The 14,333-nt window shown below is 40.8% G+C and overlaps 1 protein-coding gene across 2 annotated transcripts in view; it reads left to right on the top strand.

Moving 5' to 3' along the window:
• The window catches only part of WDR70 (WD repeat domain 70), a 175,528-nt gene extending 161,493 nt beyond the window's left edge, over nt 1-14,035 (top strand). For both annotated transcript variants that reach the window (XM_087815294.1, XM_087815296.1), the window contains exons 16-17: nt 79-241; nt 13,857-14,035. In XM_087815294.1, the coding sequence (XP_087671420.1) occupies nt 79-241; nt 13,857-13,944 (251 nt within the window). In that variant the 3' untranslated portion in view covers nt 13,945-14,035. The remainder of the gene's footprint in view (nt 1-78; nt 242-13,856) is intronic.
• Nucleotides 14,036-14,333: the final 298 nt, after the last annotated feature.

The following is a 14,333-nucleotide window of genomic DNA, read 5'->3' as shown; positions in this document are numbered from 1 at the left end:
CGGTAGCATGTGCACAGGGTATACTGACACATTGTCATGCTCATTATGTCTCTGACTCGGGTTTTTCCTTTTAACCAGGTCGTGGTGGCCGGGTGGGCACCCACGGGGGCACCCTGTCATCATATATCGTGAAGAACATCGCTTTGGATAAGACCGATGACAGCAACCCCCGGGAGGCCATCTTGCGCCACGCCAAGGCTGCCGAGGACAACCCATATTGGGTCTCTCCGGCGTATTCCAAGTAAGGAAACAGGCTTTTGAAAGAGAAAAGTTGTGTGTTTAATGAATTGGAAAGAACGTAACAATGGCTGCTTGGAGGTTCTAACTTCTCCATTTCTTGTTTTATTCTTGAGCATGAAAAATAGGCCAAGTGCCCATAGTTGTGAAACCTGTGCATTTGTTTGTATCTTAGGCCTCTCAAATGGTATATTTTCAAACTGGGCCAGTTCCACCAGAGTTTTAGCCTAGTGTAAACCCATGAATTATGTGGCGTCCATTCCACCTATGGTAAAAACAATTACTGTCCATATGCATTATCTTAGTTGAGGAGGGTTAGGAGCAAATGAAGGGGAGGAGATGCGGGTCTGTTAGTAGGACTCACTTTTATCTGTAGCACTGTACCTGGAAGTAACACATAGCAGAGTGGAGCTGCCTGCTCAGATTCCCTTAAGTGGCTTAACATGGGTGAAAATGTAGTGGTTCTTAAAGCAACTAAACCAGCTACATTTACACTAAAGAAAGGTACTGTTGTAGAATTGGGGTTTTTAATTTTTTTATTTTAAACTAATTTTAGACTTACAGAAAAGTTGCAAAAACAGTATAGAGAATCCATGTATACTCTTTACAACCACTTTCCCATTAACACCTTTATAGAACCACATAGTACAGTTAATTAGCAACAATACAAATTAACATTGGTACAATACTGCTAACTAAGCTACAGACCTTACTTTATTTTTCCCGGTTTTCCCACTAATGCCCTTTTTCTATTCTGGGATCCTATGAAGAATCCCCAATTGCATTTAATTGTAGCTTCTAGGTCCTCCAGTCATAACAATTTCTCAGTCTGTCCTGTCTTTCATGACCTTGACACTTCAGTGAACACCGGTCTGTTATTCTCTAAACTTTCTCTCAATTTGTCCATTTTCTTATGATTGGAATGAAACTGCATTTTTGGCAAAAATGAAACAAGGGTGACATATCGTTCTCAGTGCATCATATCAAGGGCTTCATGCCACTGTGTCTTATGACAGGCGATGCTAACTGTGATTGCTTGGTTAGGTGGTGTGTCTGCCACATTTCTCCACCGTAAAGTTACTGTCATTACATTTTGAATTAATACATGTCTTGGGGGTGATATTTTAAGACTATGTAAATCCTGTCTCTCCTTAAACTTTGCTCTTTAATTTTATCATCCATGAAATATGTTTGCCTGCAACAATGACTGTGGTCCTTGCCTAATGGTGATTTTCCATTTCCCTCTTTTCTTCTGCATTTATTAATTGGAATTCTACTGAAAGGAAGAATTGTCCCTTCCACATTTATTCATTTTTTCAAGTATGTTTTGTATCAGTACGGACTTTAAGATACTTTATTCTATGGGTTAAAATCCAGTACTGTCATTATTTAGTTTGTTGTGCACATTGTTCCAGCTTTGGCCAGTAGACTGTCCTTCAGAGTGTCTCCTGTCTTCCTACAATAAGTCCCTCTTTTTTTGAGCACTTTCTTACTTTCCGGTACCACAAGATGTTCCAGGCTCATCTTCATCTTTTTTGCCCCAGTCTTAGAATCAGGTACTTCTCCAAGGAGCCCTGGTTCCCTGGTTGGAGAAGGATGTTTTGAAACCAAGAGGTTGGTACTAGATGTACTCATTGCTACTGAAATGTCACTGCTTCTAGGTCCTCTCAGCTGACAAAGCTTGGAAAACATATATGTGCACTAACCTACACATCTGTGTGTCTGTGTCGAGCTATGTGTCTTTGTATTTTAAAACCACAAGTATGAGCTGATGCTTCTGACTTCAGTTCTTTACCACAGGGTTCATTTAACCTTTACCCCTTTCTGTACTTGTAGCTTCTTTCTCCAGTAGGGAGAGATCCAGCTCATTTCTGCAGTATATCGCTTGTTCAGTTCTAGTGCACACGTAAAGTAGTTGCAGAATTGCTAACCCCTGCGGGAGGCACCTTCCCTAACTAGATCACAGCATTTGTGTGCAGTTCTTTCTTTCTTTTTCAGCCTTATGGTATTCAGTCAAGATATCACTTTCCAGTTACTTAGTTTAGATCTTTTCTTCTCACTCCTGTCCGTGTAGTTATGTTATTCATTTGAAATACAGTTAGGCTCCTTTGTTAGTGTTTTTGTTCCTTCTTGGGGTTTCCCCCCACATTCTGAGTTTTTTAGGGTGTGTATAGAGTGTGTGAAATATTACCGTGATGCTAGGAGTCAGAACTTAAAAAGAGATGTACTCTGTCCCTTTTCATCCCTACTCCCCTGTTCCAATACCCCCCTTATTTCAGTCCTTTTTTCACTCACCCCCTGTAGGTAACTAGTCTCTTCCGTTTCTGGTTTATCTTTCTTGTATTTATTTTGCACAAATGAGCAGATATGTATTTTCTTATATCCCCTTCTTTCTTTCTTGAAGAGCAACATAGTGTAAATTACTCTTTTTGGCTTTGCTTTTTTTTCACTTAGCAGTGTGCCCTGTAAATCACTGTATCTGTTCATGAAGTTCATTCTCACTCTTTGTCATAGCTGCATAGTACTCAGTTATATGGATGTACCATAGTGTATTCAACCACTCTCCTATGTATAGGTTTCCAAGTTGTTCCCAGTGTTCTGCAGTTATTAACAGTGCCTCAGTGAGTAAATTTGTGCATGTATATTTTTGTATTGTTGGAAGTGTATTCAATTTTTCTCTCAATGTGTTTATGTATTGCTAAAGCTTTCCCTTCAATTATAAGAAAGCTGGACCCTGATCACTTTTCTGAATATTAGTATGCTGGGGAAAAATCCCTTATGAACCAGTTCAACTTACATGTTATACTGATATCAGTCCCATATCTGCTAATTATGTATAATGAGCCTCTTTGCATAAAATAAAAACATATCATTTTAGCTCCAATTCCTTAGAAACAGACCCTGAGATAAAAGATTCTTATAAAGGTGATTTATTAGAAAGCATTCCCTGAAAAACCAGTAGAGGAGTGGAGAAGTGTAATGAAGCCAAGCAAAGGTACTGAAACCAAGCACAGTTTAGGAAGGGTCACTTTGGCTCCATCCCATAGGATGCCCCTGGATACCCTGGAATATTTATACTCCAGTATCTGTTGGTCACTGGTAATGGCTGGAGATGTGGTCAGGGGAGACATTCCCAGGCACTTCCAGCTCTCCAGGGCTTTAGCGACCTGCCAACAACCCCCTGACAAAGAGAGATAGGTTCTGCTGTTGTGTGTGAAAGCATCCTGCACAAAAATGCTGAAAGGACTTGAGGGCATCTGTGGGGAGTACGAGGCCCCTGCTGTACATGTTGTGGCAGGACAGACATGACCATGCACTGTCAGTGGTATCTGTTCATGATATGTACTAACCAGACACTACAGATGCGACATCTCTGAACAACGGTTGGAAAGTATTACAACAGCTATGAGGGTCATATCAAGGCTGGCCAGCTAGTGTGTATTTAGCCTTCACTTGTATGGAATCTGTGTGTGTATGAGCTATATTACCACATCATTGGCAGTCAGATAAGCTGATAGATTATGCTCTGTTGACACTTCTGTTTTTAATGGAGTATTTTCTATTTTTAGAAATTTTTTTTATATTTTAAAAACATGTATAAAAACATACCAAAATTTAGCAGAGGAAAGAAACATAAAGAGAGCCATGGTTTAAAATTTGCTAAACATAGTGAGCATCGTTTTGACAGCAAACTGCTCCAGATAGATGTGTATATGTTTACACACCAAGTAAATCATTGAGGTGTCTCCACAAATATTGAAATAATACTGTTTGCTGATTATGGATTGATATTAGCAACATATAACTCACAGGAAGACGGTGCCAAAGGTCTAGCTTACTGCTGAGGAACATGAGCCACTGAGAGATAACTTTCAGGACCTGCTGGATAGCAAGTCACTGCTAGAACCCAGGCCCGGAAGCTGCCTCAGAATTTCCAGGTTATTGTTCTAACTTCCAACAGCTAATTATTTTGATAAAGGATCAGGCTTCAATTTAATATATAATTTTTATGTAACACGCACACACATTGGGGAAAAAATCTAGCAATGCCAAAGGGTAGACAGTGGACGTTTGAAAGCCTTCCTTTCACCTTAACCCCCAGTTCCTTCATTCTGCTACTTAGAGATACCCAGCACTGGCAGGTGCTTATATTTCCTCCCAGAGAGAGTCCATGTAGAAATGAGCAGGTATGTGTGTAGATATTCATTATTTAAAAACACAGATGTATAGCATGTTTTACCAGCTGGTTTTTGTTTATGGGTGGTTGTTTTTTTGCTTTGTCTTTTACGTAGGAGATTGGATCAGTTCCAACCATACATTCTTTATACTTTTAAAATATTTTTCCATTGATAGATATACTTTTCTAAGACAATACCCTATTGAGAGACATTTACATTGTTTTCATAAAGCATACTGTAATTAATATTGTTGGACGTACATACTTGCCTACATGTACAAAGCTTCTAGAATAGAATTCCAAGTCAAAGGGTATTTGTATTTTAAATTCATATAGATAGTGCCCAGTTTTCCTCCAGAGACTTTTTAGCCAGCTTAGCAGTGTTTCACTGCCTCCTTCCCCTCTGCCTTGCTAAGCGAGTACTTACTTTTATCTTTGCCAGTCTTGAAGGTGAAAACTTGTATTCCATTGTAGTTACATTTACATTTTCACAGTTTTAAGCATGTTTTCATATATTAAAATTCTTTTATCTTGTGAACTTTCTGTTCATGTCCTTTGCCCATTTCTCTGTTGGTTGACTGGTCCTTCTCTTATTGATTTGTAAGAGTTCTTTATAGTAAGGACCTTAACCCTTTATATGTCATACATTAAAAACATTTCTCTTAGTCATTTTTATTTTACTTTGTTTATGGCATTTTTCCCATGTAAAAAAATTTTATTTTAGTGTAGTCAGTTTTTAGAATTTTTCCTCTCTTGCATTTTGTTTTAGTTAGGGAGACCTCCACTATCTAAGATTATTCTTTTAAATTTTTTTAATTTACCTTTTAACCCCCTTCACTCATTTCTCCCTCCCTTCTTACCCCTCATCTATAACCACCAATCTGTTCTCTTTATCTGTGAGCTTGGTTATTATTTATTTGGGGGGGTGGTTTCCACATATAAGAGAGATCATATAGTATTTGTCTTTCTCTGTCTCACTTACTTCACTTCACAAGATTATTCTTTAAATCCCCCCATCTTTCTATTTAATGCTCTTTTTAGGAGTTAAATCTTTGATTCACCTGGAATTATTTTAGTGATGTAGGTGTATTCATGTGCTATGGCTACTGCAACAGATTATCACAAATTTGGTGGCTTCAAAAGCAAAAATTGATTCTCTCACTGTCTGGAAGCCAGGAATCTGAAATTAAGGTGTTGGCGAGAGCCATGCCCCATACAGAGGCTCTAGGGGGAAATTCATTCATTGCCTCTTCTAGCTCCAGAGGTTGCCTTCTGACTTGTATTATCATTTATTAATTATTGTATTATTTTCCATATGAACAACTGTAAACCTACGTTTGCCTCACCCTGTACAAATAATGAGAAATTTACCTCATCCTTTCCAATATTATTCCTACTATTTCTTTTTCTTCTCTAACTGCATTGACTAGTGCTGCCAAAACAGTATTAAATAACATCGTGATAGCACATATCCTTTCCTCCCTTTGAACTTTAACAGGAGTGACTGTTAGGTTAAAACATGTAATTGCCCTTTTTGTAAGTGGAAAAAATCAAATAGCAATTTCATATTATTCAATTTAATGCTATTTCCCCATAAAGCATGATAGTTTTTAAAAATACACATATACATCATATTAAGAAAGAATCCATCTTATTTATTTATTTATTTATTCATTTATTCCATAAAGATTTATTGGACACCAACTATATGTCAGGTACTGTTCCAGGTTGTGGGGATACAGCAGTGTTTATGGAGCTTATATGCCAGTAGACAGGGACAGACAATAAATAAATCCATAAATGTTAGATAGTAGCAAGTACAAAGAAGAAAACTAGAATAGGGACAGGGGACATAGAGTCACCAGGGAGAGGAAAGGATGCTGTGTTTAGATGGAATAGGTGGAACCTCTGCTAAAATAACCTCACCTGAATGAAACGAGGGAGTGAGCCGTGCAGACATCCAAGGGGAGAGCATCCCATACAATGGAAGCACCATACAAAGGCCAGAGTGATGTTCAGCTGCAGTGGAAGCTGAATTTTATTGAATTCCTTTACCGCATCTCTTTGGAAGTGATCATATGATTTTTCTTCTTTGATGAATGCATGTGATGAATTATATTGCCGAATTTCCTCATACTAAGTCATCCTTGCATCTCTGTATGATCCTCACAAGATTATGGCTTATGCTTTGTCAAGCGTTAGGCTGGCTTTGTAAAAGTTTTGTATACTTTCCTTTTTCATGTGTACTCTCAGACTTTTAAATACCATTAGATCTACTTCATAAGGATTTGATACAATTCACCTGTGAAACTGTCCAAGCCTGGTGCTCTTGTCGGGGGGAAGGCAAGTAGTAATTCCTTAATTTCTCTCCTTTCCATCATGGTAAGTAGTCTGTTTGGGTTTTCTGACTCTTCTGAATCTGTTTGATCATTTAACATTTTCTTAGAAAATCATTCATTCAGATTTTCAGCTGTCCATAAATAGATTTAGTGGAAGTGGAAATTGTTTTTGTTCACTCTTGACCATTATTACCGAATGGTATTTTCCTGTATAGTAGGTGATTTAGTTAGTTATATTTACAACTGTATAATATACTGGTTTATTAGCTGCTCTGCAAAGAGGGTTGAACAGGTATTGTCACATCCACACCTTACAAGTGAGGAGACAGAAGCTTAGAGACTGCAGTTAACAATGACTTGCTACCAGAACTGGAGTTCATTTCTTCTGACTCCTAATCTGTTGAGCTTTTTAGAGGACTGTGATCTCTCCTCATATACACCTTGCTGCTGCGGCATTTTGCTGCCCTCTCTTTCCTTCCACCCAACTTTGTCACCTTACATTTACTGCATGCTAACTAAGTTCATGGCACCGTGCGCCTGTGGTATGTCATTTGTTAGCCAGAACTGCAGAGTGTCTCCTGTGTTCACCTGCTAGAGTATACGGTTTACTGCCAAGTGGCAGAGTGTTTGAAGGGAAGCAAATATTTAAAAGGATCCTTTCATAAAGGTCACTGTAACTGAGAATGTGTGTCTGGTTGTTTTTCTTCCCTGCAATTGACTTGTGTCAGTGATGAAATAAAGATTTACTGCATCTCATTTTATCCCAGAAAAGCACAATTGGACCCTACACAATCTACCCACTCTCACACTGCGTACACTCACTGTTATTCTGCAGGGATTGTAACAGAGCCTTTGAACACTTTACGTTTATCGACCGAGTATTTGCATTTCATTTCTGGCACCGGCAAAGTAATAGCTGTGCAAGTTTTAAAACACAGCAGGATCACAGAGTTCTCTTGTTCAGTCCCACATGGGCAGATTCGATTACAGTTTCTTGTTAAAAGATGTTGCTGGAGGGAGGGGAAAGGAGCCTGCTGGGGAGTGGGCAGGATATAGATCCCGAATGTGATTAGCTTACACGTCAGACGGGTGGGGGTGGGGGTGGGGGCGGAGGAGCCTGGCCCCGGCCAGCGGCCTGACAGCCTGACAGCTCTGTCAGCCATGGCCCCTTGCTTGCCAGAGCAGCCGCCATTCTTGCTGGTTCAGTCCCATTAGTGTTCAGTGTGCGTGTTTGGTCTGACACAGGATACGCGGATATGCGCGTATTAAAATATCATTCCCACCCACAAGGGATGCATTCAAAGTCATGTGGAGTTAGTAGGCGCTATTGAAGGAGGCCACTCTTTGAGTGGTTAAGGTTTCTTTGTGCCAGCAAGAGACATGACCCCACGGGGAGAAATGTAACTTTTTCCTGACTTATACTTAGGTGACCGATTGTCACTGACCACCATACTCCTGTGTGAAGGCCAGTGACTCTCCAACTGGTTTTGTGGACTGTCTGTGTCAGAGCGGAGGGTGGGAGTGGAGAGGTTAAAAATGCGGGTTTCTAGGCCCTGCCCCAGACCAGCTCAGTTAGGCTGTGATGGTGGGGCTGGGAATTTGCATCCTAAGAAGCTTCCCAGGTGATTATTTTGCACACTAAAGTTTGGTAGTAATAGAAAAGTAATCATTTAAAATAGGCCACAAATGACTTGCCCTTAAGAAAATTCTGATGTTTGTAATAGATTATTTTGATTATAGAGAGTCATACTGAGGACAGATTATATAATAAAAGTATTTCCCTCAGGGTTTAAAAAAAATAGTAGGTGGCTATGTTATATGTAATATGTTAATTATTTTAAAAGGTATACCTAGTGTATGGATTAAGGAACACCCGATACCGCCAAAGCAAGGTATATAATATTAATGACACTTTTATATGCTTAAACCATACCAGGCTTGTTTAAAACGTTATATATTATTCATTTAATCCTCACAGCAGTCCTAGGAGGTAAGTAATATTATTGTCCCCATTTTACAGATAAAGACATTGAGGTTTATAAATTTACCAAAGCCGCATAGGTTGCAGATGGCAGAACTGGAATTTGAACAGGGGTCTGGCTCCCGAGTCAAACTTCTGCGTTTGACCCCACCGGGCACGGCCTGTCCTCGCAGAGTAACGGGTAGCACGTACGGAAGAGGAGTCGTGGGCTGAAAGGCCGCTGTGGGAGCCCCCGGGGCCTAGGAAGCAGGAGCCGGGCTTTAGTGCCCGCTCTGAGATTCGCGTACCTTCGCTGAGACCGCTGCCCGCCCGGCAGTGCGAGTGGGGCTGCGGTGCCGCCCCCTGCCACGCGTTTCTGAATGGAAACTGTGGCCGCTCAGTTACACCTTTAGAAGGGCGAGCCCAGAGAGGGCGCCGCGGTCCCCGGGAGGCCTCAGGTCGGTGTGCCCCCCAAGGATTTAGTCATTCGGACGTGTTCACCCACTTTGTGATAAGGTAGCTGACGGTGATTTTTAAGGGCTCTTTTGTTTCTCTCCCTCTCTCCCTGTCTCTTGCTCTCCCTCCCTCTCGCTCTCTATCTCCCCCGCCACTTGCTCTCTCTCTCCCGCCCTCTTTGTTTCCCGTTCTGTGGGTTCCATATATGTCCTTTTCGCCACCCTCACCCGGTCGTTGGACTCTCATGCAGGCCACTGTGAGTTAGGATGCCCTACCTACGGCACACTATGTTAATATGCACATATCCGCATGTCCCGTGTCAGACCAAATGCGCACACCGAACACTGAATGGACTGAACCTGCAAGACTGGCGGCTGCTGTGGCAAGAAAAGGGGCCATGAGATATGCTTTTCTATTTTCCAAATACTCTTGTCTGTTTCCTGAAGAAAATAGAACTTTCCTTATTTAGAAACATCTTGTTACCTCTCATCTTATGTGTCCCTAATATGTTTTCAAAATTTTTTCTTTGATTAGCTCTTCGCTAGAAGGAAGGGACCATTTCAAGTGGAATCTTTTGGTCAAACTCTTATTTAGTCTTAATAATTCTGCAATTGTATGATGGGGTCAGAGTTCATCTGCACTGCATTCACTCTAGCAGGGCTAACAAGTGTGTCCGATTGTCAAGTCATGGCTGTAATTGACTTTGGCTTTGAGGTTTTCCTTCATAATAAACAGTGGGCCCTGGGCCAAAAAAGCCTGTGGTTTATGCTCACATATGATGACTAAATATTACAAGTGATTTCCTCTTATACCCGTTTTATTGCCTCAGAGCTCACTTTAGATTTCTGGATGAATCATATCAGAGGAGTTTCCATAATTAAAAAGAACCTGACCCGTGGGCCTTTCATTGCTGCTGCAAACATTCGAGACTTTGCTGTCACCTGAGCACTCAGAGGTGTGAGGAGGCCCAGGCCAGAGCTCAGCCAGAGAGAGGGCAGCCCTGCTCACGCTGTGAGTCTCCCACACACACAGTGCACCCCGAATGCCCCTAGCACGTTGCAGGGGAAATCTTACTCACTGCTGACTGTTCTACACGAAATTCCTTTGGCTGCAAACATTGCAGGTGGGACTTGGTTTCCTTGGTCACTTTTCTATAGCACACAGTGCTGGCCAAGACTGACTGTGCAAACAACTTTGAGAATTCAGTTTTTACCATGTTCCAAGGGGACATTAATTAGCACAAAGTATCAGATAATTATAATCTATAAAGTTGAGAAAGACATTTGCTTAAGCTTTTATATTTGTGCCATGAAATAATAACTATTAGCAAATGCAGTTCATTGAAGCTAAAACAAAACAAAAAGCCCTCCAGCCCTCCTCTGATTAGTTTTCTTTCTTTTTTTTTTTTAAAATACATCTTCATTGATTTCAGAGAGAGGAAAGGAGAGGGAGAGACAGTGATAGAAACATCAATGATGAGAGAGTCATTGATCGATCCCGCAACCCAGGCATGTGCCCTGACCGGGAACCGAACCCTGATTGCCTGGATCCTAGGTCGACGCTCAACTGCTGAGCCACGCCCAGCCGGGCCTGATTAGTTTTCTTAATGGTTAGAATCTATAACTGTGTTGAACATCTAATCTGCTCTTCTTTCCTTGGTAACTCTAGTAAACAAGTTGACATACATAGTCAAGTGAAAAAAGTTTACTATTCACAAAGTGAGTAAAACTGGAAAACATAAGTTTCACATCAGCCTTCTGTATTTTTAAGTTTCTAATTAACACTTAGAATAATGGATAAGTGTAGGCCATACCCAGTAATAAAATTAATAGTCTGGATAAAGCTGATTTCAACAAATTGGGTGCTTTACTGGTTTTCAGTGAGGCTTCCCTTATCCCATGAACCTGTTGGGTACCCACAGAGATTATACCTTTGGCCGAATGCATTTCTCCCTTTTCTTTTCTTCTCTTTGATCTGTCTCTAGACCTTGGTTTGGGGCAGCTGAGATAAACCTGCCATGAGGCTGTAACTTTGAGTTGACAACTGCCTGTCTCTTGAGAAAGAAAATACAGAATTCTGGAGGAACTGATTAAACAGAAGGCAGGGAATGGGTGGGTAATGGAAATGCTGTCTTGAGATTGTGGGATATATTTTCCCTAATTTTCTTCTAGCAGTTTTATAGTTTTGCTCTGAGGTTTAAGTCTTTGGTCCATTTTGAGTTAATTTTTGTATGTGGTGTTAGGTAAGGGTCCAGTTTCTTTCTTCTTTGCGTATGGCTGTACAGCTTGGCCAGTACCATGTACTGTAAGGAGCCTAGTTCTTACGCTCGATTTTCCGCTATTTGGCCAATAAAATGATAAAACAGGTGTGAAACAAGCATCGCTGGGAAATTTGGACACTGGTTTATGCCTTGATTTTGGCACTTTGGGGAAGGGGAACATGGGTGTATGAAAGCTAAGTGTCATGATTTGATGTTGCACACACATAATATGGCTATTTTGCTGACAACGTAGTTATTAGTTCAAAAGTAGAATTTAAAATAAATTTTGTGGAGTTTCACACCTTCCAAATGTTGATATCCCCTAAGTTAAAATGCCTGGAGAGGAAATGGAAATTGTGTAGAGGAAATGGAAACAGGAAGTGAAGTGTAAGTGACCATGATGTAAAAATTTACTGGGTGAATTCTGCTGAGTTAAGTGCAGGAGGGAGAAAAAGGCATCTTCTTTGAAAAACTAATCTTGTTCCTTTGACTCAACTGCTAAGAAATTCAGTGCTAAGTTTTGTGCTCAGTTATATACCCTTTCATTCCTTGGTCCTTGACCTTCTACTCATTTGTGTTGTTTTGATTTTCCTTAAAGTCAATTTTATTGAGATATAATTTACATACAATAAAACACAAAAAGTACTCATTTCAGATATATGCATCTGTGTAATCACCATTTCAGTCAAGATTGTAGACTAATCACATTCTTCCCCAAATGTTCCCTGGGCCCCTTTGCAGTCATTTCTTCCCTTCTGCCCCTGATGAAAGCTGTGCCTTCTGTGTTAACTCCGATTTGCTAAACATACTTTTGGAAATAGGTGGAATAGAAAAATAGAAAAGAGTAACTACTTAAATGAAATAACCCTTTCAAGCTCCGGTTTCCTTCCTGTGATCTGTTGTTCCTTTTCTTTTTTAATGCTCAAAAAAGCAGCATTACAACTTCTTAGTACTTAAGTTTCCTTACAACGAAAATTGACGAGCATTGCAGAGCTTTAGAACACCATTTGTTTTTTATTTCCTCTTAGATTATCGAATTCAAAGGGTTTTTAAAACCAGACCAATTTATTCCTGGGTGGGTTTGTCCGTACCTGTGTGGTCACCATCTTTGCCAGGAGATGGAATATGTACCGAGCACAGGTTGCATGTTAGAAAGCCAGGGCCCTGCTTTCTAGTAATTGAGCAACTCCCAACCTATGAAAACCTGCAGCTGCTTGGGGAACTGTTAGAGCTGTATCTGGTTGTTGATGCCATAACGGTGCCTGGAAGTGACAACGAGAAGTTTAACCAACTGGATTGTGTATGGGGACAGCTTGGCTCTTTAGGTACACATGTGAGGTGATTGGAGAGACAGGAGCTGTGCCCAGTTTATGCGCGAGGAAGTGGAGTGCGCGGCTCGCATCGGAACAGAGCGTGAGCGCGATGGTGTGTGCTTGCCCAGGACCACGGAGGAACAGCAAGGCGCACAGGGTTCAACCCTGTTTCACTTGCCAAGTAAAAGGGGTTATTGTTGGTGATATTATATTGACCATTCTGGAGTTACCTCATATAGTGAATTGAAATGAAGATTTAAGCTGAAATAGATGATCTTCAGCTATAATGCTTTCATGTTTCCTTATACTGTGATAGAGCTGTTTTTAAAAGGAAATCAGCAGTAGCTGACCAAAAGGGGCGCCAATGACAACCACTTGACATTTTGTTTGGAATCACTTTCTGTGTGAAGGGTGTAGAAAGGAATGCCATTGGACCAGGTATGTTTGCAAAGCACAGAAAGTCCCAATGCAGAGATTGCCGGTCCTACAGCAGTGATATTAGCAATTTTCCCTCAGTGCTCCACCTTTCTGTGCGTTGATCTGAGTGCTGGGGGGAATGTCCTTCTGTTTGTTTGGTTTTGTTTTTGCTGGCAGTGCTCAAATTACTATATATGTTATCTATTATTTTAACTCATTAGGTAAATTAACTATTATCTCAGATTCTCCCATTCATGGGAGCTTAAGTGTGTTTGGACCACTTAAGTGTAGGAACAGCCTGGAGAGCTATAAATGCAGGGCGTGCAGATTCTCGCTCGCTCTGTGACTGTCCTCTGTCCTCTGGAGCAATTCCAATTCGCTTGAGTGTGAGTGTGAGTGTGAGTGTGAGGGGGGTGTATGGGAGGACCCACTGAACTTGACCAGTTTCATTTTATTCACGGAAAGGGCCGTGCCCACAGTCTGCCACAGAGGGAAGACCCCTAAAAAACTCTTTGGCTCTTCCCTTAAACATTATTAAATTTTCATGATTCTTTTCCTTGCCAGAAGTTTAACGATTGATCTGTAATAGCTGGAGTGTAATCGAGTCCCCAAATGTGCCCCCACGCGATGAAAGGTGAGTCTAATCGAATGAGCACTTGCCGACTACCTTTTCCCTTTCTCTTTAACTTTCTTTTAGGACTCAGCCCAAAACCATGTTTGCACAAGTTGAATCTGATGATGAGGAAGCAAAGAATGAGCCAGAATGGAAAAAACGTAAAATCTGAAGAAGCTCAGATGACAGCTGCTTGCGTGAGGGGGAGGGATATTGGACGGGCTTTTTTTTAATGAAATGAAAAATACATTTTTATGAACAGATTTTGTACTTTGCCTTATTGAACCATTCAAAAGATTGGTAGCTACCCTTCCCGAAGATTATGCTCACATTGTCTTATCTACAACTGTTAGACTGTCTTATAAGTAAATAAGAAACAGATTCTTAGCCTATTACCAAGTACTTTAGGTATTTGGAAACTTTATTCACCAATTATTGGTCTTGTGCAGATTCTCATAACCTTGGGGGAAGGGAATGTACATGGAGATGCGCATCTGTCTTGAGCCATCCTCGGAGCGGAAGGAGTATGGAAACAGACGTCGAGAAGTTTACAATTTCTGT

The sequence above is a fragment of the Miniopterus natalensis genome, chromosome 3 (genome assembly GCF_054644295.1).
Source record: "Miniopterus natalensis isolate mMinNat1 chromosome 3, mMinNat1.hap1, whole genome shotgun sequence".
Lineage (NCBI taxonomy): Eukaryota > Metazoa > Chordata > Mammalia > Chiroptera > Miniopteridae > Miniopterus > Miniopterus natalensis.
This window is presented reverse-complemented; position numbering and strand designations above follow the sequence as displayed.